The 27,954-nt window shown below is 53.8% G+C and overlaps 3 protein-coding genes across 9 annotated transcripts in view; 2 read left to right on the top strand and 1 right to left on the bottom strand.

Moving 5' to 3' along the window:
- Positions 1–10,731, top strand: part of DOT1L (DOT1 like histone lysine methyltransferase) — a 76,286-nt gene extending 65,555 nt beyond the window's left edge. For 4 of the 7 annotated variants that reach the window (XM_085040834.1, XM_085040832.1, XM_085040830.1 and 1 more), the window contains one exon: positions 498–10,731. In XM_085040834.1, the coding sequence (XP_084896960.1) occupies positions 498–1,066 (569 nt within the window). In that variant the 3' untranslated portion in view covers positions 1,067–10,731. The remainder of the gene's footprint in view (positions 1–497) is intronic. The other 3 variants (XM_085040837.1, XM_085040835.1, XM_085040831.1) reach the window with 2 other exon arrangements.
- A 1,105-nt stretch (positions 10,732–11,836) lies between these two features.
- PLEKHJ1 (pleckstrin homology domain containing J1) lies at positions 11,837–19,541 on the bottom strand. The gene is made up of 6 exons (XM_085040846.1): positions 19,392–19,541; positions 17,676–17,743; positions 16,594–16,660; positions 14,856–14,946; positions 14,609–14,672; positions 11,837–14,152 (listed from the first exon to the last, which is right to left on the bottom strand). Exons 1-6 carry the CDS (start codon positions 19,504–19,506, stop codon positions 14,087–14,089), a joined length of 471 nt encoding a protein of 156 aa, XP_084896972.1. The 5' UTR covers positions 19,507–19,541; the 3' UTR covers positions 11,837–14,086.
- A 1,120-nt stretch (positions 19,542–20,661) lies between these two features.
- SF3A2 (splicing factor 3a subunit 2) lies at positions 20,662–27,954 on the top strand. The gene is given in 10 exon segments (XM_085040845.1): positions 20,662–20,816; positions 20,933–21,103; positions 22,057–22,128; positions 22,399–22,445; positions 23,217–23,326; positions 24,564–24,613; positions 25,216–25,356; positions 26,367–26,435; positions 27,481–27,784; positions 27,787–27,954. Coding segments are annotated over 9 exon segments (945 nt in total). The 5' UTR covers positions 20,662–20,816; positions 20,933–20,977; the 3' UTR covers positions 27,813–27,954.

Below are 27,954 nucleotides of genomic sequence, written 5' to 3'. Positions count from 1 at the left end.
TTCAGGCACCATGTCGGGAAATCCTAACTCTCACATCTCTCAGCACGTAGATTTGCTGGAATTACAACTCCCCTCTGCTGCCCTGTAAGTGGGGGAGCAGGAGGGTGGGGAGGGAAGAGCAGCACTTTTGACTCTCCAGATAACCAACTCTAAAGACCACTTCTAATCTCATCAAAACTCTGCCTGTGTGGTATAGAACTGACAGTTCTTGGGTCTGACCATTTTTCCTCGTGGCATTTAGAGGTTGGCAGTAGGAAAGGTAAGTGGAACCTTTTGTACCTCCTGGCCTGCACCATTATCTCTCATTGCTTGCTGCCTTCTCACGCTGCATATTTTTGTATGGGGCTGTAACTATTATAATTTTGCTTTCTTTTTTTTTGGTTGTTTTTTTTGCCTTTTTGTTGTTTTTTTTTTTTCTTTTTTGTTTTGTTTCTCTTGTCACTTGAGACTGTACAAAGCCCATCTGTTGAAGCTGAGTTTTTCTCTCCTGTTTGCAGGTATTTTTAACCATGCGGTGCCTTCTGCCTCCTCTCCTCATCAATTTGGAGCCAGTTTCAGCAGCAGTGCTGTCTCTAGCAGCACCGTGCTAAGCTTAAACCCTCTGCAGGCTGTTGCCAGCACCTCATCCTCATCCTTCCCACCCTCTTCCTCTAATTTAGTAACATCTAGTGAGACTAGACCTGCTCAGCACCTCAACAGAGCGCCAGTGCAATCTGTCTTCCATCCCCCTCCGCCCCCTCCTAACGTGTCCTTGCCTCCCCCTCCTCCTTTACTCGCTTCTAACTCCGAGCCTGCTCTCCTGCAGAACCTGCCCTCCATCCCCCCCGGCGAGACGTTCCTGCCCTCCTCTTCCTCCTCCTCTGCTCCTGTCCAGTCTAACTCTTCTTTGTCTATTAAACTGGCTTCTCTGCAGCACAAACCCTCCCGCCCCTCCTTTACCGTCCATCACCCGCCCCTGCCCCGCGTGCTCCCGCAGCCCAACGCCGCTGGCACGGCCGCTATGTGGGTGACCCTTGGCATGCAGCCTCCTTATGCTTCGCACCTTTCGGGGGTTAAGCCACGATAAAGAGCTTGCTTAGCTAACAGTTCTTGTTTTGTAAGGTAAGGCCAGACACAAAACCGGAGGAGTTTGCGTGCGAGATGCTCACTGACGCTTCTTCCTTTGCAGAGAGAGGTCGGGGCCGGGCTCCGGGAAACAGAAACCCATGAAATGGGGAGAGAGACCCCTAAAATGGGGAGAGAGAAACCTCTGAAATGGGGAGAGAGAAACCTCTAAAATGGGGAGAGAGATACCTCTAAAATGGGGAGAGAGAAACCTCTGAAATGTGGGGAGCAAATAACTTGGTGGCAGAGGATGGAAAGTGTTGATGCTCTCTGTTCTGGGAGTCAGGATTTCTCGACAAGGAGTGCTCACTAGGGTAACTCTGCTCTGGCTCAGGGTTGTGTTCAGATTGAGATCTCTTCATAGGAAGAGCAAGTATTCTTTCTGGAGGTAAGAACAGGAGGAAATGTCTATTTTTCATATGGTTTTATACAGTTGTTGCAAGTGGGTGTTGCCCGTTTGATCCCCCTGCCCTCCTGCACAGCCTGTTTATCCCAAACCAATCCTTGCTGGGGTACCCAAGGGTGCCTCTTTGTGACTGTATGTGACAACGTGGTGGTCTTGATTTTACTGCCAGTTGACAACAGCTGCTCTAAATAGTCATAAAGTTAAAAATCTCTAGGTTCTAAGCTTCAGCTTTGCTTGGAGAACAAATTCCCTGGGCCTGCAGTGCAGTCAGTGTCCCCTGCATCGCTGGACTTGCTGGCAGGGCTGGCAGGAGCAGGCTCAGCAGGTGCTGTATTTATGCTCACAAGCCCTGGGAATACAGGGAATGTGCAGGGGAAAGTGAGCTCTGTGCTCCAGAGAGGCTGGAGCTGTAGGACAGGAGGGTTCTGGAGGCTGTGTGCGTTTCTCCTGAAGCAGGTATTTATTGAACTGTCTCTAGAGCAACTCCAGAATAAACTGTACCACCACAGAGCTGGGTCCTGTGGTTCATGCAAACACTCTGTGGCAATCCTGCTGGAACAACTCGTGCTTTGCCAGGGGCATCCAGCCCTGGAGCTGGCTCCATGCTTTCCTTGTAGGTCCTTGATGTTGTGCTGTCCACTGGTACCAAAGCTACAAACGTGGCTGAACACTCTTTGCTGCTTATAAAACTCGATTGTAACACACCTGAGAGAGCCTCTGTGCATTGTGTGTAGTGTCTTCCTCCTCAGTTCCTCCTCAGACACCACAAACCCCTGGTTAGGCTTTTGGGAGGCACGTAAGTATTGCCAGGTCCTTCCCCGCTGGAAGGGGAGGCTGAGGAAGGGCTTGGCTTGTGTGCCAGCAGAGAGGTAGGCTTGGAAAACCCTGAACAGAGACAAGGTGGGGAAGAAGGAGGATGGGGATGGTGAGGAGGCTCAGTTGGGGGTCTGTGTAGTGAGAGCAGTGTGAGAGCCTCTGCTGGAGTTACCTGGACCTGAGGCCATGCTGGACTAGGATCCATCAGGTCCCTGGCGCTGAAAACTTGTCAGGAAAATAGACAAGGCATAAAGGTGACATGGAGGAGAGCAGCTGGGTGACAAAGCTGGGCTGTGGAGCACAGGGGCAGAACTGCTGGTGCCAGAGGTGGTGCATGAGGTGGTTGTGACTTGGACATGGGTCAGGTTTTGGAGCAGTTTCCTTGGTTTCAGTGTGGATGGATATGCTCAGGCTTTGAGGAACCAGGGCTGCAGCCAGGAATTGGGGGCTGAAATAACCTTTGCTTCTCTTCTATGGAGCCAGGCTGGGAGAGCTGAGGTTGTCCAGTTTGGAGAGAAGGATCCAGGGAGACCTCAGAGCCCCTTGCAGGGCCTAAAGGAGCTCCAGGAGAGCTGGAGAGGGACTGGGGACAAGGGATGGAGGGACAGGACACAGGGAATGGCTTCCCACTGCCAGAGGGCAGGGAGAGATGGGATATTGGGAATGAATTGTTCCCTGGGAGGGTGGGGAGGCCCTGGCACAGGGTGCCCAGAGAAGCTGTGGCTGCCCCTGGATCCCTGGCAGTGTCCAAGGCCAGGTTGGACAGGGCTTGGAGCAGCCTGGGGCATTGGAAGGTGTCCCTGCCATGGCAGGGGTGGCACTGGATGAGCTTTAAAGTCCTTCCTACCTAAGCCTTTCAATGATTCATAAAGTCCTTCCCCCACAATAATAACAAAACTCAAAGCAGATTAACTTCTGCTAGGAAAAGGTGAAGTACTGAGGGGGGGAAACACCTTTTTTCATTTTTTTTTCCCCCTCACTTGATGTCAGTCCCATAGGACAGAGTTCAACAATCACAGCTTGGAACACTGCAACATTTGGAGGGGCAACGTGTCTCTTGGAACATCCATCCTTTCCTCTGACTGGGATTGGGTCAAGATTTGCTCCATCTGAGGAGGTCTTGGAGCAATGTAGGAATGATTGACACATCTAACAATACAGCAGGTTTTTGCCTTTTATTTAGATGAGTCTCTTCCTCTCCTCCTGTTGTGCAGGTAACTAGGATTTCTACCTCAACCCAATGTGACCTATGCAAGGACAACGTGGACCAACTTCACTCGGCTTCCACTGAAAGGTGCTCACCTGGCCTGTGCAGGGGTTTCTACTCTCTTACTACTGGACAAAATAAAAACCATAAAAAAAGACCTAAACAACAGAGCAAATATTTACTGTGAATCTGAGTAAAAAAAAAAAGACAAAAAAAAGGAAAAAAAAAAAGGAAGGGCAAAAGAAATGCTTAAAGCTCCAGTTTGTATTGTTGATAGTTTAGATAAAGTATTTATCTTTTTTTTAAAGTGAAAACAATTTTGACTTATTTTATTCCACCTAGACTCATAAATACAAGTTATTATTATTGAATTCTCTGAATACTAAGGACTGGCACACCAGCAGAGATGTAAAAGAGCCTTCTCGGTGCTATTTTGTCCGTCAGAACTGTGCCTCTGGTTTGAATCCTTGGTGCTGATTTTGGGGGGTTGACCAATGCCAAACCCAGTTCTTCAAGGTCTGCAGATTATTTATTCCCCTGACTCTGTTCATATCCCAAAATCCGCTTGGTTGGCAGCAGGGGGAGCGGCAGAGGAAGGAATTCTCCTCCCTGGGGTTTGATTTGGACTAAGCCAGGCTCTCTTTAACTGGGTGGGTTTTAATTGAGTTTGTGATTAATGAGGGCTCTGTGCTCCCCTCTGGAGCAGCCTGGGCAGGCACAGCCCACGCAGGCACAGCTGGAACAGGAGAAATCCAAGTCCTGCCCCATCCAAACTACTTCCCTGGGCCATCTGCAGTCGCTGGTGGCACTCAGGTCACTGTGAATTTTGGTAGCTGGTCTGGTCACTCGTTCTTGGGGCTGCCTTGGCATGTGGACAGGCTGTGTGATCACTGGTGTGGGTGCAGCTCTTCTCCCAGCCTTGGGAAGGCTGAACTTTGTGCTCCTGTCCTGCTGCAGGCGTTGCTCAGCTCGTTGGTTTTTGTTCTGTGTTTCCTTGGGAGGCTTTTGATACTTGACTCTGCCTGGCTTGGCTGTGGTCAAGGATTGCCAAGGTGCATTTTGCTTTTGTGTTCTCTGCTTTTGGGTAGGTTCTCCAATGGTAGTTCACAAAAACACCCTGAGCTGGCTGCCTGGGCTGCCCCTGTCCCCCCTGGGCAGGGACTTGTGTCGTGACTCAGTGTCGTGTGTGCAGAAAGGGCTGATTTTATTGAGGTGTGATGAAAACTTCTAAGTTTCCTATACTTTATTTCCTTCTTTTTTAGGTTGTACAATGCACAATAAACCTGTAAAGACTTATTTATTTGAGTGCACAAAGTGAGGAGGAGGAGGATCCATTTAAGTAGAAATCAGGCTGGTCTGAGTTCAGGCTGGGCCAAGCACCAATAAAGGAAACTACAGTGGAAAGGGGATTGCAACAGCAAAATGACTGGAAAAAATCACATTTAGGCTTTGGGAAACACCTCCCTGCTGGCCTTGGTGCTCAGAGGGGCAACACTATGTCCTTAAATCCTTTTGGTGCTCCCTGGGGAGTCTCCACTGCAGCAATCAGGCACTGGCAGGAGCTCCATGGAGCATCTCAGGGTCACAAAGAGCTGCTCAACTCCTCTGGGTTTGGAGTCAGTGAGGTCCCTGTGCCCTCCTGCTGCCTGGATCCAGGAGGGTTGGGAGTGTTCAGAGAGGGGGTGAGGGGCTGCAGCAGCTCCTACCCTCTGCAGGTTCAGTTCCCTCTGCCTCATCCTGGGCAATCTTAGGAGGGATTTCAGACCAAGTGCAGTTGTTCTGTTGATTCCTGAGTGTGTCTTCCTTAGGAGCCTTTGTGTGCAGACTGGGATCTGCTTTTGCCTCCTTATCCACTGGAAAAGGGCAGGGACTGAAAGCCCTGGGAACTGGGGGCATTTGGGAATGTTTTCTGCTTTGTGTGTGGGACAGGATGTGTCCTGCTCAGGGACTGGCAGCACGAGGAAAACCTGGAAAAGGGCAGGAATGCTCGGAGGGTGAGAGCTGAGGAACATCCAGTAGCTTCTAGTAGGAGCCAAACACAGAGTATGTCCTGGAATCCAGGAGCACAATGTAACCCAGATGTTTTGCAGCTGGGAGTTGGACAGCTCCAGCTTCTTCCCCAGCACACAGCAGAGTGCTGGGGCCTCTGGAGACTGTAAATGAGTGATTGCTGGAGGGGCAGCAGCCTTAATTAATTTCCTAATTACTTCTCCCCCATCGTTTATATCTCCGGTGAGAGAGACAGAGGAGGAAATCCAAGTAGAAGCTTTTCATCCCCCTGAATTTATCAGATCCTTTCCTGCAGAGAAACCAGGATTTGGTGCCCCTTGGAGCTCTTGTGCCTCCCTTCACCTCCAAGCACAGAGATCCAGCAGGAGAGCTTGGCTACTATCCCTTTCCTGGCTTGGTTGGTGAGGATTTGTGCTGGAGAAGGAACCAGCCCACAGATCCCATGGAACCCTCAGTGCTTCTCAAGATCTGTGTCACCTGTGTCACCCTGCTGGCACCCAGCATCCCCTGGATGATGAGGAGGGACAGATCCTTGTGGGAATGATGAGCTTTGGACCCAGCATTTCAGGAGTTGCTGTCTGGGGAGCCAGAATGAGCTGTCAGAGGGGTCAGGACAGTGTCTCCTCACAGATCTTTTCCATCTGTGATTCCATGACCCCTCAAAGCGAAGGTCCTGGCTGAGAAGTTTGTCACCTGCCCTCCAGTGAGTGCTGTGGAAAAGCAAAGCCCCTCTATCCCTCAACGTCACCTTTGGTCACTGCTTTGGTGGCCAGTGGTGTCCCAGGCAGGGCTGGCTTGGGAGCAGCCTTGGGAATGGATAGCACAACCCCTGGATTTCAGCACACAGCTGGCACTGAGCCACTTCCAACCCCCTGGCATTTCGGGGGCTGTGACTCTCCAGATGTCACCTGGGAAGGCCCAAGGAAAGCAGAGCCAGGAAGAAATCACTGGGATTCCTGGAAAGGCATCCAGTCTGCCTGAGCATCAGCCTTGCCCCACCTGTGCACTCCCTGTGCCATCCCAGTGCCTGCAGTTCCCAGCCTGGCATTCCACACTGATGGAACCTGGAGCTGCTCCAGCCTTTCTGGTGTCTTCCCCCCAGCCCAGGCCCTGCTCTGTCACTGCTCCTGGTAGTGATTCCCAGATGGTGCTTCCAGAAGGAGTCTGGACACCCATCAGAGCAGCATTCCCTGAGGTGGGAAGCCAGGAGTGCAGTTTGGGACTGGTGCCTTGCCACTGCCTGAGCTGGGAGATGTTTCTGCCAAGAGATTCCTGTTTGTGTCTTCCCCTCCCTGACCTCTTATTGCTTTGCTGCGATCTGGGGCAAGCTCAACTGAAAATCAAGGAATCATAGAACATCCTGAGTTGGAAGGAGCCTGCAGGATCATAGAGTCCAACTCTTGGCCAGTTTTTTACTGTCTGCACATTGGGAAGAGCTTTCACCTGGCTGAAGGAAAACCTTGGAGCTGGTGGGATCTGATCCACGTGGCCACAGCCATGACCCTCTGCTGGAACACTGAGCCAGAGGCTGAAACCTGTTTGCAATAATTGCAGATCCTCTGGAGCAGTGAAAGCCAAACAGTTCCAAAAAACCAAGAATTTCTCCTGCGTTCCCACATCCTGCTGGGGTTGGGTCCAGTCGTTCCAGGGCTGTCACAGCATTTTCCCTCCTCCACAGCCCTGCTGCCAGCAAGGGACTCACCAGGGAGCAAAAACACATCTTGGAGCCAAAAAAAATGGAACTTCCTGAGTGCTTTGCTGAAGAAAACCTGTCCCTGCTGCTGAATGTCAGCCTTGAGGAACCAGACTTGCGTGGGCTCTTCCTGTTTTGGGGATTTGCCACCTCTGGCCCGCCTGGCCCAGTCACCTGGGACCCACCGTGCTGGGAGGGCTCCAGAGGCACTGGACCTAAATTTGGGATTTGCTGCAGATGAGTCATTCAGCAGCAATTCTTCTTCCCTCAGCCAGGGGTGTGGGGACACCCAGCAGTTGGAGTGCTGAGGGAGAGAGTGGGAAAACATTGCTGAGGATGGAGAGGTTGGATTTGAGCTGGTATGAGGGGTGATGGGGATGTGGAGGTGTCCCTCCTTCAGCCCCAGGTTTGCTACAAACGAGGCTGTTCCCTGCAGGAAGGTGTGGATCAGTCTGGACAACCAGGGAACATCTTCACCTCTCAGTTCAGTTTGGATGCAGCGGGAGAGAGGAGAAGGGGAAGTGGCTTTTTAGGGAAGCAGCTGGGAGTGCAGCACATCCTCCCTGTCCTCAGCATTCTGGGACAGAGCATCATCTCCAACTCCTCTCAGCAGGAACTTGTGTCTCCTCAGCCAGACAGATCTGAAATTCTTGTGCTTCCATCTCTTTTCCTTCCTTCCCGGCGGGGACAGCACTTTATCTTCCAGTGCACACTTGGTGCTCCCCCTGCTCTTGGCTGGGGTTGGCTCTGGGCACAGGAAGGGATTCCTCCTGGGCCAGGACTCACTGGGATCTAGGAGGGTCTGTGTCTGGGATCACACCCACATCCCTGATGTCCCCCAGGCAGGAAGGTGACATCACTTGGTCATGAATGGATTTACTCATCACTTTGTGAATCCAGAGATTCCAAATCCCCAGGACTTGACGCTCCGTGGTCTGAAACTCACCCAGATCTGGGTCACGCTCCGTTCAAGGGTTGAGTCACTTTCTTCTTTCTTCAGTCAAACTTAGTCCTCGAGGAAGTCAGTTGTGCAGTTGCAGCCTGGGAGTGGAAAGGTTTCCAGCCTGATCAGCTCTTCCATCCCAGCTGGAAACTTCTCCAGCTGCAGTGTTGCTCCAGGGCTGCTGGGCCATGGTGCTTGGGGCTGTGTCCCTGCCCTCACCCTGCTGGGGACAGCTTTCCTTCTGAGAGGTGTTTTGGGGTCACTTCTTCAACCTCCTTCTTTGGGGTTGGACTCAATGACCTTTAAAGGTGCTTTCCAATCCAAACTGTTCTGATTCCCTGTCCAGACCCATCAGGGAGGAGGTGGGTGAGAGTCAGACCTGCCTCACCTGCTGCTCCTGCCCCTTCACCTGTGGGGTACACCACACCAGTGGATTTACTGTCCTTGGTCATTGCTTCCATCTCATCCATTTCCCTTGGAAAACCCTGGATCTTCCTGTTCTGCTGGGCAGCCCCTTCCAGGGGAAGGTTTTTCCTGTGGCCACAGACAGGCAGCCTGGTGTTTGGTTCTTGCTGGGGTTGTGTGTTCAGAAAGCAGTATCTGCTCCCCCCACTCCTTATTTTTCCACTTGGATGAGAGTCCAGGCAGAGGAGAGGCCAAGGGAGGGGTGGCAGGCAGAGTCCCAGGGGTGCAGAGCTGCTGGGAACAGCCAGCCTGGCCCGGGAGGGACAGCCAGAGCTTCCTGCTCCTCCCAGTCCCCTCAGAGCCCAGCTTTGGCTCTGGGGACCTTTGGCTCTGTGCCCTGGGGATGCTGCTGCTCCCCTGCCCCACTCCAGGTCCTGCTGATTGCTGGAAGAGGAGACTCCCAGCTCTGGGAGCTGTTCTCAGGCTGCTGCTGGTGATTTCCCTCCCAGAGCCCTGGGGACACCTGCACTGCCCCAGCCCGGGGTCACTGTCCCCAGGGAGCTGGGGATGCTGCTCCTGGAACAGCCATTCCCTGGGGTTCTGGGATTTGTCCTGGTGCTGAACAAGGTGGCTTTGCTTGGTCAAGTACTGTGTGATGCATTTGCTTTCGGTGCTGCAATTCCCTGTTGTGTCCAGGGTGTGGAAACCTGAGGATTCTCCATGTGTTTTGTCCTGGATAACTCCACCCTGGAGTCATCCCAGCTCCCAGGAGTGGCTGTTGTGGAAAATTCTGCTTTTCTTGTTGTTTTGCCTGAGCCAAAAGCACAGAAAGGATAGAGGGTTGGGAGCAGGGGAAGGCCTTGGACAGGGCTGTGAACCCAAAATCCTTTTGGGGAGCAGAAACTACACAGTGTTTTTGTGAACTATCTTTGCAGCACTGAGGAAAAATCACAGGAATTGGAGTTTTAGGAGCACAGATGTGCAGTCAGTGTATGAATATTTGAAGTTTTACTGGTTTTAAAGGTTTGTTTTCTTTTTTTTTTTTTTTGCTCTACTTCCATTTTCCACTCCATTTGCGGATCAGGTTTTCACTAAAAGCTGGACTTCCAGCTTCAAAATGTTGTTGTGCCATATTTTATTTATCCTTATACATTATAAATATATAAATATCTATTTAGACTGAATATTGCATTGAAAGATGCTGTTAATGGGAACTTCAGGGTTTAAACCTGAGACAAAAAAATTGGGAAACAATTCTCCAGTACTTTTGCTGTTTGGGACCTTCTTCCTGAAGAGGCTCCTTGATTTTTTTTTTAATGGTGTAAAAACAAAATCACATCCTAAAATTTGAAGTTTGGTGATGCTAACCCTGAAGTTCTCAGGTTTGTGACCCTTTGGTTTTCTCGAGGTACATCTGGTTGCTTTTCTGGTGCAGTCAAATGATTTTTTAAAAAGGTTTTGTCTCTGGAGTTATTGAGGAAAAGGTGGAATGGGTTGATCCATCCTGCTTGGCTTTTTAACCTATTAATCTTTGAAGTGATCGATTTCCAATTAAAACCCAACTTTTTAGGTCTCTGTTCTACTTAAACTTTTTAGGAGTGAGAGCCTGCCCTCGCTGAGTGGGACTTGGATGGGGAAAGCAGTAGATGATGAGGTTGCTGTTGCTCAGGAATTGATTAGTAAACTTTTAACTACTAATAAAAATCCATTTTTCAGTGGATTTTTTGAAAAACCCATTTTCTTAGGACAGTGATATGGGATGTTTCCTAGTGAATAGGAATTAGTTTATATAATTTAGCCTATTAAACTGAATTATTTAAAATTCAAACTTCCCCTAATTTATCTTTCTTTTTTTTTTTTGGTTGTTATTTTTCTTTTGGTTTGGGTTTTTTTTTGGGTTTTTTTTTACTGCTAAGTTGTCCTGTCATTCCTTTCATTCCTGCATAGCAGTAGTGTGAATTCTGGTGTGTATATATGTATGTATAATATATATATTTCCACCCTGCCTTTCTAATTCTCCACAATGTAAGAGTTAGTTTTTGCTCCCCTCCCTCCACTTAATTTCTTGTGTCTCCCTTGATTTGTAATTGAAATGATGCTTTGAAGTTTTGTCTTTATATTAAAGTGTCTGTATTTTAATACACCGAGCTCTTGTGGACTTTCACTGCCTCAGCAGCACGGGCTGGAATCAGGAGGGAAATGGGATTTGGGGATTTTGTGGGGGCACAGAGGGACAGGGACCCCAAACCAGGTGGCACCTTCAGCTCTGGGGGTTTGGTGACTGCCCTGGGCACTGGGGAGGGACAGCAGGACCTGGGGACAGCTCTGGGCACATCAAGGGACACTGAGGGGCTGGAGTGTGGCCAGGGAAGGGAATGGAGCTGGGGAAGGGGCTGGAGCACCAGGAGAGGCTGAGGGAGCTGGGAAAGGAGCTCAGCCTGGAGAAAAGGAGGGTCAGAGGGGACCTTGTGGCTCTGCACAGCTCCTGACAGGAGGGGACAGCCAGGGGGAGTTGGGCTGTGCTCCCAGGGAACAGGGACAGGATGAGAGAGAACAGCCTCAGGCTGGGCCAGGGGAGGTTCAGGTTGGATATTAGGGAAATTCCCTCACTGAAAAGGTTGTGAAGCAGAGGAAGGGGCTGCCCAGGGCAGTGACAGAGTCCCCATCCCTGGAAGTGTCCCAAGTGTGGCTGTGGCACCTGGGGACAAGGTTCAGTGGTGGCCTTGGCAGTGCTGGGTGATGGGTGGACTCAAGGATCTTTTAGAGGTCTTTCCCAACCTAAATGATCCCCATTCCAACCCATCCAGGTTTTGTTCCCTTTTAGCCAGCAGTGCTACCAGTGTCCCAAACCCTCAGGCAGCCAGGGCTGTGTTCAAACCATGGAGCTGATGGCCTTCAACACTTCCTGAGCCAATTCACTGTAAAATGAGCCACAGCCCCAGCTCCACCCAGAGCCTCCCAGCCCCTGACCCTGCCACAGCCTGACCCAGCTCCTCTTCCACTCAGGTTTGGCACCAGAGCCACTGCCCTGGCTTCAGTGCCACACCCAGCTGGATTAGATGGCACTTAAAGGTCCCTTCCAGTCCAAACTATTTTCTGGTTGTATGAAAAGGCCTCTCCAAAGCCCCTCAGCCACCCCCAGCTGCCTCCTGAGCAGGACCCAGCCTGCTCCCCCTGGGCAGGACCCTGAGCTGGCTCCAGCTACCACTCCCAGGAAGGTTTTGGTGTTGTAGAACAGCTCTGACCATCACAAAGATTAAACCAGGATTTATTGGGAATGTTCACTGTACAACAGAGAAATGGCTTCAGGTGGCCCTCAGGGAGCCTGGACCCAGCTCTCACTGAAACACAACAAGCAAAGGCATCAGAGTGTGAGAAATGAACAATTGTCTATAAATCACCAGCAGTTGATGCAGATTTTATAGTTTCTGCAAAGTACCAACTTCCCTCCCTAAAGCCCACCCCGTGTCCCAGCCCTGCCCCACAATGGATCTGAGTCCCTGGGCCCCTCCTGGCCCTGGCAACTCTTCACAGCTTTTGTTGTACATTCAGTTAAGAAATGTCATTGGTGCTGAACACTTAAATCAGTGTTGGGCTTTGCTCTCGCTCACCCAACTGTTCCCTGGAACAGCAAACAAAACACCCATTTTCTGTACAGTGACACTGGAGGGTGGCAGCTCCACCTGGGGGAAGGAGTGGCCAGAGGAGTCCACCGAGTCCTGCAAGGCACAGGTGACACATTTGCTACAGTAGTGGAAGGCCCAGCTGAGCACTCTGCTCTGGTTTGTAAAAATGCAGGCTGGGCAGGATTAAAATGCACTTTGGAGTCATCCAAGGATACAGATTTCCTAAAGCTCTGGTGTGTTCCCTGCTTTTAATCCCTCGCTGCTGCTTCCCCTGGAGCTGCCATCTGTCTGCAGCCCCCCCTGGATTCTGCTCCCTCCCTGCTGCCCTCGGCTGATCCTGCAGGGCAGCTGCCCCTCGGCTGGTTTTGGTCATTTCTGGAGCAAGCACCTGGAATGATTCATGGCAAAAAGAGTATCTGAGGAGGGAAAAGGAAAAATCTCAGCTTTGAGATTAAAACTAAAGCATGAGTGACAGACAGGTGTCACTCTCCTGGTACTCAGCTGCATGAGGTAAGAAGGAACACCAGGCTACCAAAGGTTGTAGTGTGGGCTCTGGTTTGGGCATTAATTCCCAGCCAAGGAGGAAAAGACCCCAAAATTCCCTTTAGTCCCAGCTCAGAGATTGCTCTGCCCCCTCCCTGGGCTGGGCAGCTGGAGGGGAACCACACCCAGAGCTGCAGCTCCCAGAGCTCAGGCCAAGCCCCCACCCTGCCCCAGCCCTGTTCCTGCTGCCAGCAACCTCTGAGTGGCACCTGGGACCTTCCCTGGGGCTGTCCCTGGGCTGGTTCCAGGGAAGCTGCTCTGGCAGTCAGGATTCTGTGTGTCCTGCAGCCCTGGGTGTGGGGAGTGTCCTCCATCCCTCATTTCTGGGTGGTTTTCCTTGCTGCAGGCGGAGCCACGGCTGATCCTATGGGGATGTTGCTCCCTAATCCTTATCTCTTCCTTGCAGGAGCTCCAGGGCAGGCAGCCCTCGTTCCCTGGCAGCTCACCATGACCTTGGCACAGTTTTTTGGTCTGTCCCTTTGGACAAAGGGGACACAGAGAGGAGAGGAAAGCTGCAGCAGTGGCTCAGGGAATGAAGGGTTAATGCCCGGCTGAGCTGCTGCCTGTCCTGCAGCTCCTGCCTTTGCCAACCTCTCCATCTGGCTCTCCTCCCTGGGAAGCTGGAGCACTGCAGAGCTCTGCAGACAGGCAGGATCACACACAGGATCTCTCCCTTTGTTCTCTGGCATGGGCTTCATCCAACCCCCAGGAATTACAGCACCTGCCCAGGGAAGGGAGAGAAGACCCCAAAAGGCAGTGGCTGCACAGAGCTCTCCCCTTGGCACAGGGGAGCAGCTGCCCCTCTCCATCAGCTGGAGCTGTGGCTGAGCTGGAGGAATTCCCACTTCTCCCTGCTCACTGTGAGCAGGAGAGGCAGGAGGGGGTTAACCCTGGAGCCCAGGAATGCATCAGTCGCAGCATCCCAGTACAGCCAGGGATGAGCCCAATGGCTCCTGGGAGACTGCAGGAGGATCCTGAGCCAGGAAAGCAGCGCAGCCCCCTCAGGACAGGGACAGGGACAAGCAGGGGAAGGGCTGGAGCTGGCTCAGGGTGGCCCCAGCAGCTCCAGGCCCTGGAGGAGAGAGGGTGCTGGGAGCTCTGTCAGTCCCTCTGCTCATCCCAGGGCTGGGGGGCTCTGCTCCCACTGCAGCATCCAAGGGGCAGCTCAGCCTCCCCAGCCAGGGAATTGGGAATGTGCAACGAATTCCCTTTAAAAAAATCCTACAAAATGATTTGGGTAATAAATAAAAAAGTCACGTGGTCACTGTGGGGAGCTGCTGTCCTTCCCAGGGTGTTGGGGTGGTCAGGAGGCAGCTCAGCCCAGCTGAGGGGGTTACTGCCTGTGTGTTCCCAGCTGGAAACGAGCTTCCTCGGAGATTCCATACTGCTCCAGGGGGTCCTGCAGGGGAGAGAGCACAGGGAGGCACCAGTGAGATGCAGATAAAGCCCAGCAGCCCTTGGGACACACAGGACACAGCACGGACCCAAGGTCCAGGTGAGCCACTGTCACTCCCTCCCCTGGAGCAGGGATGCTCCAGGCAGCCTGGCAGGGTGTGAGCAGCATCTCCACCCACGGATCTGCCCAGGGCTGCAGAGACCTGCAGGGAGTCCAGGCCAGCTCCAGACCTGTCCAGCTCCAAACCTGGGGCCACCCCAGCACTGCAGTGTGTGCACCAGGGTGGGAGTGAGCACCCATGGGAACGTGCTCAGGTCTGGCTGTGGAGACCTCGGCTCCCTGTGGGATCTGGGATCTGCTTCCCACACACAGCCTGGGCAGGACTGGTAGCACCAGCCCCTGCTGCCATCCAAACCCATCAGTCACCCCCTGAGCAGGGCCCTGCAGGGACTCACTCACCTTCCCTGTCATCTTCTGGATCTCGTTCCGGTAGAAAATCAGGCTCCTCCTCAGGAACTCGTAGCTGCAAGGCAGGAACAGAGCATGGGGAGGGCTGAGCAGAGAAGGATGTGGGCAAGTTTCAGATGCTATTTAGAGCTGGAGGGAAGCTTGTCTGGGAGGAGACAACCACTGTCCTCCCAGTTCCTGATCCCAGAAAACAGCCCAGAGCCCCCAGCACTGCCCTGGCTCCACTGGCTCATCCCACCTGGCTCTCTTGAGGGCCTCAACCCACTCCTGGCACTGCTCCTCCGTGGCACACTCGAAGCAGTATTTCCTCTCTGGCTCCTCGATGAAACCTGCCAGGGACAAGGAAAAGGCTCAAGGTCCTGGCAGAGCTCCCCTGCCTCCCTCCCCAGACTCTGCCAGGCCTCAACTAGCAGCTCTGTTAACTAAGATGAGCTGGAAACAAGTCTGTAACCCCAACCTCCAACCCTGCTCCCATTCCCTGGGTGGCTCTGGGTGACCTGGAGCAGCTGCCCATGGCATTTCCCAGCTTACAGTGGCCAAAGAGCAACTTCCCAAACTGGACTAATACAGCCACATCCAGGACTCACTCCCTGAGGCCCCTTGCAAAGTCACCATGGATTTAAATCAAAGGGGGAAACAGCCCTGAGGAAAGGATTGGGATACAGGGAGCAGCCAGCTGAGGAGTTAAACTGCACTGGGAGGGAGCCCTGAGCTGCCTTTCCTGGAGACTTTTGGGAAAATGCAGAGTGGAGAGCAGATCCTGGTGTTACTCCAGCTCCTGACCAGGACAGAACCAGGACAGAACCAGGACATGCCATCAGTTCCTGTCCCCAGAGCTCTGCTCTGTGCCGACCCTCAGGGCTGCTGCTGCCCAACACCTGGCTCAGGCTGCACCAACCCCTGAGGCTGCAGCACATCCTGACACCAGGCACCACTGGGTTTAACCCTTCTCAGGAATCCTCACCCAGAGAGCTCCCAACATCCCTAAAGCCCCCAAATCCAGCACGTGGTGCTCTGGGATCTGTCCTTTGCAGGCAGGGAGAGCACAGAGCAGAGCCACAGCTGTGCCTGGCAGCCAGGCCAAAAGATACAGGAATGGCCTTGGAGAAACATCCTGTTATTGTCCCACATACCTCTGGCACAGGGAAGAGCTCTGGGATGAAAGGCTGCTCCCAGGGGAGCCAGCCCAGCTGGAGCCGCCGTATCGCCACAGGCACAGGGGAGGATGGGGCTGGAGCACCTTTATCTGAGCCTCTCCAGGGTTTTTTTTTTTTTTTGGATAAAATGCAGCAGCACAGCAGAGATCTGTCAATAACCACCCTCCCCTGCCACTGAGGGATTCCACAGGCACCCAGCAGGGTCTGGCTGCTGCTGTTTGTGCTGCTCTGCACGTGCAGCTGTGCAAATGCCACAGGCTGTGCCATGCAATATCCCTGGAGTATGGGGATGGGGAACAGGCAAGGTGAGGAAAGGCTGGCAGTTGAGGAGGGGAAAGGCTGAGGAATTGTTAAAGTTGGAAAAGACCTTTCAGATCATCAAGTGCAACCATCAGCCCAGCAGCACCACCTTCACCACTCACCCCTGGCCCCAAGTGTCACAACCACACGTTTTCTGACCATTCCCAAGGATGGTGACTTCACCACTGCCCTGGGCAGCTCTGACAATGCTTCAAAAACTTTTTAGTGAATGAATTTTCCCCTGATATGCAACCTACACCTGCCCTGGCACAGCCTGAGGCCGTTTCCTCTTGTCCTGTCCCTTGTTCCCTGGGAGCAGAGCCTGAGCCTCACCTGAGGGATCCTGACCCTACTGAGGGAGAGGAGGAGGGCTGGGAGCAGTGACCCCACTGAGGAGGGAAGGGTTGAGCTGATCCCACTGTTCCCAGAGAAACAGGGAAAGAAGGAACTGAGCAGCACAAGGATTCCTTTCCCATGTGCCACGAGGGGAAGGCACAGGGATGCACAGGCAGCACTCACTGATGGAGAAGACGTTCTCCTCCTCTTTGGTGATCCTGCAGTGCTCCAGCAGCAGAGCTCCAATGGGCTGGAAAACACAGGGAGAGAGAGTTTAACCCACAGTGCCCCAGCATGACAGGGGCTGAACTCACAGCATTCCCCTGGAGCCTTTTAAGCAAATTTCAGTCTGGTGCTATTTTTAAATAATTCAGCCTGACTGTATCATGTTCTGAATTCCTTAAATCAACCTTTTCATGTCAGTCTCACCTGTAGCACTTTGCATTTGTTAATTAGGTGTTAATTACCTCTACTGGCTCAGATTCAGCCTGGCCTTTACCACTCTGTGATGGTGGTGAAGAACTTTCACTTGCTCAATAAATGAGACAAAGATTAAACATTTCCTGTGACACAGAATGACTCACACTGAGCTGTGCAAGGGCTGTCCTGGAGCCTTGCAAGGAGTTCAACAGTGTGAGTGAGCTGGAGCAGCTCAGGGTGAACAAACAACCACCAGGTACTACTCAGGGGTGTGGGGACAGCAGCTGACACTGGCCATGAACAAGAGCAGCCACAGGGAATCCTTGTGGGAGTGACACAATGTGCAAGGAGTAAATCAGAGAGCAGGGAAAGGACTGAAAACCTGATTTACCTTGTATTTCATAGAGCACTTTGGGTTGGAAGGGACCTCAAAGCACATCCAGTGCCACCCCCCTGCCATGGGCAGGGACACCTTCCACTATCCCAGGCTGCTCCAAGCCCTGTCCAGCCTGGCCTTGGACACTTCCAGGGATCCAGGGGCAGCCACAGCTACTCTGGGCACCCTGTGCCAGGGCCTGCCCACCCTCACAGGGAACAATTCCTTCCCAATATCCCATCTATCCCTGCCCTCTGGCAGTGGAAAGCCATTCCCTCTGTCCTGTTCGTCCATCCCTTGTCCCCAGTCCCTCTCCAGCTCTCCTGGAGCCCTGCTGAGCTGATGGAAGAAGAAAGGTGGACACTCTGTCCTACCTCTGTCCCTGCACCATTTTCCCAGCCCACACAATCCACGCACAGAAAAACAAGAAGGAGGAAAACAAACCCCACCCATGAGGCTCCATCCCTACCTCGGCCTCATCTGTCCGGAAGTAGAAGAGAAAGTTCACCACGAGCTTCACCAGGCGCTTCTTCAGCACTGCAGGGACAGGAGGGGGCAGGACAGGGCTGAGGCAGTGGGCACAGCAAGCATAGGGAAACCCCTGCCAGCCTTGCCAGTGCCCAGCAGGGCCCTGATCCCACCAAAGCACCCCCTGCACCCACCCCGAGGCTGTGCCCCAAAACAGCTGCCTCAGGGGGACAAAGTGTCTGAGCAGCCTCAGGGTCACAAAGCCCCTGAGCACAAATTAATATTTATTCTCCAGCAGCTCCTGGGCAGTCAGAGCCCACAGGAGCAGCACCAACAGGGCCTCAGGCACTCCAGGTAAAGCTCCAGATGCCAGGAGCCTCTGCCTGGAGCTGTCAGCACCGATGTCACCTCTGAGGGACAAAGTCCACCAGGCCCTCGGGGAAGGAAAGGCCCAGGACAAGGGAGTGACTCCAATGCTGGCTTGCAATGGAACTTGCTGGGAGGTTTCAGGGAAGAGCTTCTTCCCCAGATCCCCTGGTCCCTCATGGCCCCTCCCTGGCTCCAGCCTAGCCCCAGAAACTCCCTCCACTCCCAGACTGGATCCCACTACTCATGCTCCCCATTCCACACAGCAGCCCTCCCAGTCTGTCTGTCCCCAGTACTCCCAGTCCTGCCCACCTAGTAACACCAGTTCCACTCCACTCTCTCTGCCCAGTGCTCCTTCCCTGCTCCTACCCTCAGTTTCCCACTCGTGATTCTCCAGTACCCCCAGAGCACCCAGTTCTCCCAGTGTATCTCCCCAGCCCCTCTCCAGTAACTCCAGTTCTGATTCTGCACTTGAGGCTGCTCAAGTACCTCCAGTCCCTCCCTGGCCCTACAGTTTCCCACTAGTGATTCTCCAGTTCCCCCAGTCCCACCACCCCAGGTCGCCCAGTTCTCCCAGTCCCTCCTTACCTAGTACTCCCAGCCTGGATTCCTCAGTACCCCTCGTCCCACCACCCAGTTCTCTCAGCCTCTGTCTCCCAGTCCCTCTCCAGTAACACCCAGTCCTGATTCTCCACTTGTGGCCCCGCAGGTACCCTCGGTCCTGTCCCACCCATCCTCCCAGTCCTGACCTGGTCTTACCCCCAGTTTTCCACTCAGGATTCTCCAGTTCTCCCAGCCCCACCAGCCCAGGTCGTCCAGCTCCTCCTCACCCAGTATCCCCAGTCCTGTCCCGATCCTACCCTCAGTTTCCGAGCCCAGCACCTCCAGAGTGACCAGTTCTCCCGGTGTCCCTTCTCCAGCCCCTCTCCTCTGACTCCAGTGCTGATTTTGCAGTCGGGGCCCCCCAGCTACCCCCGCTCCTCACCCACCTTCACCTGCCTTCCCCACACCCCCTTGCAATATTGCTCTCTCTCCGCTTGTTTCTCTCAATACTCCCAGTCCTGACTTAGTCCCAGCCTCAGTTTCCCAGCCCTGATTCCTCAGTATCTCCAGTCCTACCACCCCAGCTCTCCCAGTCCCTCCTCGCCCAGTACTCCCACTTTCCCAGCCCGGATTCTCCAGTACCCCCAGTTCCCCCAGTCCCTCTCCAGTCACCCCAGTCCCGACTCTCCCCTCGGGCCCCTCAGGCGCCCCGGCCCCGCCTTGGCCCTACCGCACCACCCGCAGCCCTCCTTCACCCCTCGCAGCCCCTCAGGCCCCGCCACCCCGCCCCACCCACACTCCCCCTCACCGCTGCCCTTCTTGGGGACCCTCATGCGGATCTCGGCCGCTTTCTCGGCGGGCTGTCGGGCCAGGGAGAGCAGCTCCCGCTCGTTGTAGCGCATGGCGGGCCCGCCCCGGCCCATGGCCCCGCCCGGCCCACAGCGCCCGCAGCGGCGGAACCGCGCCGAGGGACCCGGAACTGCTCCTGCCGCGGGAGCGCGCATGCGCCGGGGCTGGAGCGCGGCACGACCGGGTAGGGCGCCGTGAGGGGCTGAGGGGAACCTGAGGGGAGCGTGAGGGAAAAGGGGGTTCTGAGTGAGGGGGGAACGGGGCAGGGCTGGGGGAACCGCGTGGGGAGGGACTGGGCGAGCTGGGGTGGGAGGACTGGGGAACTGGAGGGTCACGAGTGAGAAACTGGGGGTAGGGCCAGAGCAGGACTGGGAGCGCTGGGAGGATTGGTGGGGCAGGGCCGGGGGTACCTGGGGGGCCCGACTGCAGAGTCAGAAGTGGAGTTACTGGGGGACAAGGCTGGAGAGGGACTGGAACAACTGGGTGACCTGGGGGTACTGGAGAACCCAGGCTGGGAAACTGGGGGTAGGATGAGGTCAGGACTGGGAGTACTGGGAGGTTTGGCGGGGAGTGGGCAGAACTGTGGGTACCTGAGGGCCCTGAGTGCAGAACCGGCACTGGAGTTACTGGGGGACAAGGCCGGAGAGGGACTAGGGGTTGTGGAGAATCCGAGCTGGAAAACTGGAAGTAGGAGCAGGGCAGGCCTGGGGTTACTGGGTGAGGAGAGACTGGGACAGCTGGGCGACCTTGGGTGGTGGGGCTGGGGGAGCTGGGCAGTCACGAGTGGGAAACTGGGGGTGAGACTGGCTCGGGACTGGGAGCACTGGGAGGATCAGGGGTACCCACTGGGCCTTGACTGGAGAATCAGAACTGGAGTTACTGAGGGATGTGGCTGGAGAGGGACTAGGGGAGAGACACTGGGAGAACTGGGTGCTGTGTGGGGAAGGACTGGGGGTTCCTCAAAGGTCTTTCTGGTGTTGGGAGGTGCTGGGGGACTCTGACTTTGCTGTGGGCGGGGGTGACTCTGGGACCTCACCTGGGGCTTGGAGACACTGCTCAGAACCCCTGCCCTTGCTGGGGGGCTTGGGGGGCTCTGACCCTCCCAGGGGGTTGGGGCTGGCGGGGGGGACCCTGGGGCTTTGGGGGTGTCGGGGAGCACCAGCCCTGGGTGGTGGAGAGGTGGGAGCTCCTGGGGCTCTTTGTGCCTCAGATGAGGGGGGGAGGCTCCTTTTGGGGGTCTGGGGAAACCTCTGGTGGAGCTGCTCAGCCTCGCTGGGACCCAGCTGGGCTTGGGAGTGGCTGAGAAGGTGGGAAGACCTCCGGGGGGATTTTCCGGATCATTTTGCTCTGGTTTCCTGAGTTGGTCATACCAGACTTGCTCCATGTGACACTGTGTTCCATGGGCACACCTGGGATGTCATCCCGTGTCCTCACTGACGGAGCTGAGCACTCTGTGACCTCTGGTTCAGCCATTACTCACACTGCTTCTCCTTTTCCCAGACTTTCCCTTTCTCCAGGAGGAGCTGAAGGCCAGAATTCCCCACCATGGATTTCCAGCACCGCCCTGGGGGGAAGACAGGCAGTGGGGGTGTTGCCTCAGCCTCCGAGAGCAACCGGGACCGGCGGGAGAGGCTGAGGCAGCTGGCACTGGAGACCATCGACATCAACAAGGTGGGGACAGCATGGGGCCCTCCCAGAGCCCGGGGGGAAAGAGTGGAGAGTCAGATCCATGGCTTCATGGAATAGCTTGGATTGAAAGGAGTGTTAAAGCTCATCCAGGGACACCTTCCACTAGCCCAGGTTGCTCCAAGCCCTGTCCAACCTGGCCTTGGACATTTCCAGGGATCCAGGGGCAGCCACAGCTGCTCTGGGCAACCTGTGCCAGGGCTTCAGCACCCTCACAGGGAGGAATTTCTTCCCAATATCCCATCTAACCCTCCTCTTGGACTATTTGAGGCCGTCCCCCTTGTCCTGTCCCTGCAGACCCTTTTCCAAAGCCCCTCTCCAGCTCTTTTTGGAGCCCCTTTACGCTCAGTGCTCACTCCAGAGATTTCTTAGCTCCAGGTTGAGGTGTGGATTTGGTTTAAATACTTCTTTTTCTGGGAATGTGGGAGTCAAATAAGGAATATTTGGGACACAGTGACAGGGAAGTGCCAGCATTTATGCCTCTATCTACTCCCAGTCTCCTCAGGGCTTGTTTGTGTTGTGCTGTTTCTTGCTGCAGTTGGGAATTCTGTCACCAATGCACATGGCTGCTATTGGGTCTCTCTGTTTCCTTCTCCTAAAGCTCTCCTGTGCTGTTGATTTAAATTCTGAACTCCCTTATAAAATCCTAGGATATCCTAAATTGGAAGGGACACACAGGGATCATCAGTCCAACCCCTGGCCCTGCACAGACACCCCAACAATCCCACCCTGGGCATCCCTGGCACCATTGTCCAAACACTCCTGGAGCTCTGGCAGCCTTGGGGCAGGGACCATTCCCTGGGGAGCCTGGGCAGTGCCCCAGCAGCCTCCGGGGGAGGAACCAGCTGTTCCAGTGCAGGAGAACTCCCCAGTATTTTGGTTATTCTGTTGCTTTGCCATGGATTTTGCTCATAACTTGTCAATCATTCTTTTCCCAGGACCCCTATTTTATGAAAAATCACCTGGGCTCCTACGAGTGCAAGCTTTGCCTGACGCTCCACAACAATGAGGTGAGGGGAACACCTGTCTGTCCTGATCCCAGCAGCAGGAATTTGGGAATAACAGGAGCTTCAGAACCTGGGCAGTGACTGCTGAGACATGAGGGGTGGTTAAACCTGACAGTGTGTGACAGCTCAGCAGCTGAGAGCAATCTTCTCTTTTGGAGTGAGATTCCTCTGTGCTGAGGGTCAAAACACCCTTGTCAGGGTGTGTAGAGTCTCTCTGTGACAGGAATTTTTCAGTCCTGGCTGCGTTTAACTTTTGTATGGTTTTTATTTCAGGGGAGTTACTTAGCACACACCCAGGGGAAGAAGCATCAGACCAATTTGTAAGTCATTCTCTACCATAATTTTATTTTCCATTACTGATGGTGGGAATCTGTAACCCTTTAACTCCTTTTCACAGCCAGCACACTGTGCTTGAGTGTTCCTGCACTGTGCTTCCTCATGAGCAGCCTCCAGAAGGTACAGCCTGGATCTGCTCCAAAAATGGTGCTGAAAATCTCCCTTTTAAGCTAAAATTCAAATCCAGTTGTGGAATTCCTGAAGGAAGAAGGAGAAAGAGTTTTAAAAGCAAATTGTGTGGGTCTAGTTAAAGGGAACTCTGCCTGCCAGAGCTCCAAAAGTGTTTGGACAATGCTCTGAGGCACAGGGTGGGATTGTTGGGGTGTCTGTGCAGGGCCAGGGGTTGGATTTGATCATCCTTGTGGGTCCTTCCAACACGGGAGATTCCAGGATTCTGTGATGTGGATTTGTCCCTACAGGTTGAGATAAGTTTGTAAGTTTTATTTCAAGGGATCCACTTTCCTTTTCTTTGTCCGTGCGTTTGTTTGGTTGGTTGGTTGTTTTAAATTTTGATTTCATGAGTTAAACTTCTCTCAAATCCATTTGTGGAGTCAGGCCCTGAGGTCATTGTGGGGGTGAATCAGATAATTTAGTGACAGCCTTTAGCCAGGGGAAGGATGGATACAACTGGGGAAGGGAAATGGGATTTCCTGGCATGATTTCTGTGCAACTCTGTGCTGAGGGATTCAAACTGCTGCTGGGTATCCTTCAGAAACAAGCGCAGGTAACCCTTAAATTCTGAAATGAATCCCCAGGGCTCGTCGAGCTGCCAAGGAAGCCAAGGAAGCTCCTGCCCAGCCTGCCCCAGAGAAGGTCAAAGTGGAAGTGAAGAAATTTGTGAAAATTGGGCGCCCAGGCTACAAAGGTGAGTCAGGGGTGGCCAGGAGGTCCCTGATGGGCTGTGCCTGTAGTGCCTGCTGGGATGTGAATTATTCATTAGTCTTTTTAGCAGCTCTGCCCATGAATAAGATATGGGCTCTCTCTTGGAATCCTTTTATTGTTTAAATTGCTCATGGAACATCTCTTTATTGCTGACAACCACTTTAATAATAGATGGGTGTGTCTGAGGCTGCCAGGGAGATGATGGCATTTCATCTCCTCTTGTGCTGCAGCACCTTTCATTAATGTTGTAAATCACTGTCTCCATGCAGAACTTGTGGTTTTGTTCTGAAATCTCATCATTGTGGCCTTCAGTACAAAATTTGGCTTTTTAATCTTGCCAGTGCTTTGCCCAACAGCAGCTGAACTTCAGTAGAGGAAAATCATGGCATAATTTAGGTTGGAAAATACCTTTGAAATCATTGAGTTCAACTTAACAAATGAACTTAACACTGCCAAGGCCACCACTAAACCACGTCCCCAAGTGCCACATCCATATGTTTTTTGGACAGTTCCAGGGTTGTGATTCCTGGACATTCCAATGCTTTACAACCCTTTCAGTGAAGGAATTTCTCCAATATCCAATCTAAACCTCCCCTGGCACAGCTTGAGGCTGTTCTCTCTCATCCTGTCCCTGTTCCCTGGGAGCACAGCCTGACCCCCCTGGCTGTCCCCTCCTGTCAGGAGTTGTGCAGAGCCAGAAGGTCCCCCTGAGCCTCCTTTTCTCCAGGCTGAGCTCCTTTCCCAGCTCCCTCAGCTGCTCCTGGTGCTCCAGCCCCTTCCCAGCTCTGTTCCCTTCTCTGGCTACACTCCAGCCCCTCAATGTTTTTGTGGTGGTGAGGACCCAAACCTGCCCACAGCAGTGACACAGAATCCCAGAATGGTTTGGGTTGGAAGGGACCTTAGGTTCCATCCCACCCCGCCCCCTGCCATGGCAGGGACACCTTCCACTATCCCAGGTTGCTCCAAGCCCTGTCCAGCCTGGCCTTGGACACTTCCAGGGATCCAGGGGCAGCCACAGCTTCTCTGGGCACCCTGTGCCAGTGCCTCCCCACCCTTACAGAAGTAGCTTTGGTTAAAGACAATGTGACATTTTGTTTAATAAATGGGAGAAAAATCTTGTAACATTTTGTTATTGGAAATTTTGTGTGTTTCTCAGGGTAGAATAATGCTGCTCTCACCCTGCTGGGGGATGTTCTCAGCTTTCTTATTTTTTTTTACAGTGACCAAACAGAGAGACCCAGAAACAGGCCAGCAGAGCCTTCTCTTCCAGGTAAGTGTTGGGTTAAAACTCCTTGTTTACAGGTAAAACCGTTGCTAAATGAGCAGGTCTTTGCAGGATCTGTGAAATAAATAATCAAGAGGCCTTACCTTCTTAGTTTTTGCAACTGATGGTGTTGAGCAAATCCCTGAGCTCAGCTGTCAGGCTGTGTAGTGGGAGAGGAATGTGTAGTGTGAGGTGGACTGAGATGGTCACAGAATCACAGGATAGTTTGGGCTGGAAGGTACCTTAAAAATAATCTGTTTCCAACTCCCTGTGATGGGCAGGGACACCTTTCATGAGACCTGGTTACTCCAGCCTGGCCTTGGACACTTCCAGGGATCCAGGGGCAGCCACAGCTGCTCAAACCAAACCTGTGCCAGGGCCTCACCACCTTCAGAGGGAAGAATTCCTTCCCAAAATCTCCCCTAAATATCGCCTCTTTCAGTTTGGGGTCTTTAAGGTCCTTCCCAACCCAAACCCTTCCAGGATTGTCAGCCGTTTCCTCCCGTGTTTGTTTCCTTTGCTCTGGACGTGCTCCACGCTGAGGAATGTGTTTGGAGCAGAGGTGGCAGTGTCGAGGGAAGGTTATAATTCTTCCCTGTCCCCCCCAGATCGATTACCCCGAGATAGCTGAGAGCATCATGCCCAGGCACCGCTTCATGTCAGCCTACGAGCAGCGCATTGAGCCCCCAGACCGGCGCTGGCAGTACCTGCTGATGGCAGCAGAGCCCTACGAGACCATCGCCTTCAAGGTGAGACCTGGGAGAGGAAACCTGGGAGAGGAAACCTGGGAGAGGAAACCTGGGAGAGTTCTCTTCCTGCCTTACTCAGGCAAGGGAGGGGATTGTCCTGCTCTGCTCTGCGCTGGGGCAGCCTCACCATGAATGTTGTGTGTGGTCACTGTGAGGTGAGAGAGATACTGAGCCCTTAGTGAGTGTCCAAAGGAGGGTGAGGAGGATGAGGAAGGCTCTGAGGAGTGGCTGAGGGCACTTGGCTTGGTCAGCTGGAGCAGAGGAGACTGAGGGGAGACTCCTCGGGGAGACTCAGCCGGAGGGGCAGGGGCTGAGCTCTGCTCTGGGACAGGGACAGGAGCCCAGGGAATGGCTGGAGCTGGGTCAGGGTTGGGATGATCTCAGGGAAAGGTTCTTCCCCCAGAGGCTGCTGGGGCACTGCCCAGGCTCCCCAGGGAATGGTCCCTGCCCCAAGGCTGCCAGAGCTCCAGGAGTGTTTGGACAATGGTGCCAGGGATGCCCAGGGTGGGATTGTTGGGGTGTCTGTGCAGGGCTGGGAGTTGAGCTCTGGTCCTTGTGGATCTCTTCCAGCTCAGGATATTCTGGGATTAATTCCCAATGAACCCTCTGATGTCTGTTCTAACCCTCAGGGGTTGATGGAGTGGGAAGGGGGGTCAGGAAGACATGGCTGGAAGTCATTAAACCCTACTGAGGTTTGGTGGAGGACTCTGGCATGAAAACCAGACTGTGCTGAGCTCTGGGGAGCTGTGAATTCCCAGTGTCTGGCACAGACAGGAGCCTCCTGGGCTTTGCTCCTCAGCCTCTGTGCAGATGTTCAGGGAGGGATTTTTGCTGCTTGTCCTTGACCGATAGGGAAGTAACTTAATTCTTTCCTGCCCCCACCTCTGTCTAATAACAACCCAGCAAGGCCTGGAATAACTGTGCTTATCTCACAGGCTCTGGGGCTAAAAAAGGGCCTTTGAGCTAATCTGGTGCTGCTAAGAATAGCTCTGTGTTCTCTTTTGGTGCAGGTGCCAAGCAGAGAAATTGATAAAGCAGAGGGAAAGTTTTGGACTCACTGGAACAGAGAAACCAAACAGGTAACTGAGGTTTTGTATTGTCTGTCCTAAGAGTTAATGGGAGCAGAGCAACTTGAGCCAGTGACATCAGTTCTGTCCTGCTGCCTCTGATGTTCAAATCTCCATTCCCTGCACAGAGAGCTCCCAACCCTCCTGTGTGAGATCTTTGTGAGAATTAAATTTTTGGCAGTGGCAGGATGGGGCATAAATATCCAGAGAAAAGGAGGCTCAGGGGGGATCTTCTTGCTCTTACAACTCCCTGACAGGAGGGTGCAGCCAGGTGGGGGTCAGGCTCTTCTCCCAGGGAACAGGAGAAAGGACCAGAGGAAATGGCCTCAAGATGTGCCAGGGGATGTTTAGGTTGGATATTGGGAAAACTTCTTCATGGAAAGGGCTGTGAAGCATTAGAACAGGCTGTTTGGGACAATGGTGGAGTTCCCACCCCTGTAAGTGTTCAGAAATGTGTGGCTGTAGCACTTGGGGACATGGGTTAGTGCTGACCATGGTGATGCTGCTGGGCTGAGGGTTGGACTTGATGATCTTAGAGGGCTTTTCCTTCCCTAACAATTCCATGATAAATGTGCAGCACTGTGCTTCCTGTTCCTTGCACACACCTGACTGTGGCAGCCTGGGGCTGGGGGTGCTCCCCTGTGTCCTGTGGGGTTCCCAAACCCCCACAGGGACCTCAGAGTCCAGAGGAGTTCAATTTTGGGCCAGACTGGCACCAGTCATGGTTGCTGACCGGGCAGTCTGAGGGGAACAGGAGAGGCCTGAGGTGAGCTCTGGGGCAAAGAGCAGCTCTTGTGTGCTGGCAGAGCTGTTACCAGGCTGCTGGGGCACTGCCCAGGCTCCCCAGGGAATGGTCCCTGCCCCAAGGCTGCCAGAGCTCCAGGAGGGTTTGGCCAATGCTGCCAGGGATGCCCAGGGTGGGATTGTTGGGGTGTCTGGGCAGGGCTGGGGGCTGCACTGATGGTCCCTGTTAGTCCCTGCCCACTCAGGACACTCCAGGATTCTTTGATTCTCTGACTGATTGTTCCCTTCTCTGTGCTTTCCTCCTTTTCCCCAGTTCTTCCTTCAATTCCACTTCAAGATGGAGAAGCCCCCAGCCCCCCCGAACCTCCCGCCGGGGCCTCCCACCGTGAAGCGGCCGCCGCCCCCTCCCCTGATGAACGGGCTGCCCCCGCGGCCCCCCCTGCCCGACTCCATGCCCCCCCCTCCCCCTGGGGGCATGGCCCTGCCTCCCATGCCCCCCTCTGGGCCGGTGCCACCCCCGCCAGTGCCACCCCAGCTGCCCCCAGCGCCCGGGGTGCCTCCCCCTGCTCCCCTGCCCCCCATGATGCGGCCGCCGCTCCCCACAGAAGGGCCTGGCGCCATCCCCCTCCCCCTCCCTCCAACTGAAGCCCCTCCTGGACTCCATCCCGTGGGATTTGTGTCCTTTTAACTGCAGCCCACCCCTGATTCAGGGAACAGTTCCTTTTTGTATGTCTGGAAATCTTACTCAATTCTGTAGATTCATTAAAAAGTTTTCAATTTTCCTTTC

This window comes from Lichenostomus cassidix, chromosome 28, assembly GCF_008360975.1.
Source record: "Lichenostomus cassidix isolate B80296 chromosome 28, HeHo_3.0, whole genome shotgun sequence".
NCBI classification, from domain to species: domain Eukaryota; kingdom Metazoa; phylum Chordata; class Aves; order Passeriformes; family Meliphagidae; genus Lichenostomus; species Lichenostomus cassidix.
Note: the sequence above shows the minus strand (reverse complement) of the source record. Positions and strands in the feature narration are given on the sequence as shown.

Bases quoted from the DNA above. Each gene is read 5' to 3' on its own strand.
- PLEKHJ1 (XM_085040846.1), bottom strand. From the start codon at position 19,506: ATGGGCCGGGGCGGGCCCGCCATGCGCTACAACGAGCGGGAGCTGCTC. The intron at 17,744-19,391 runs GTGAGGGGGAGT...CTGTCCCTGCAG, and splicing joins GGTCCCCAAGAAGGGCAGCG to TGCTGAAGAAGCGCCTGGTG. The intron at 14,947-16,593 runs GTGAGTGCTGCC...TGTCCCTGGCAG, and splicing joins GGAGAACGTCTTCTCCATCA to GTTTCATCGAGGAGCCAGAG.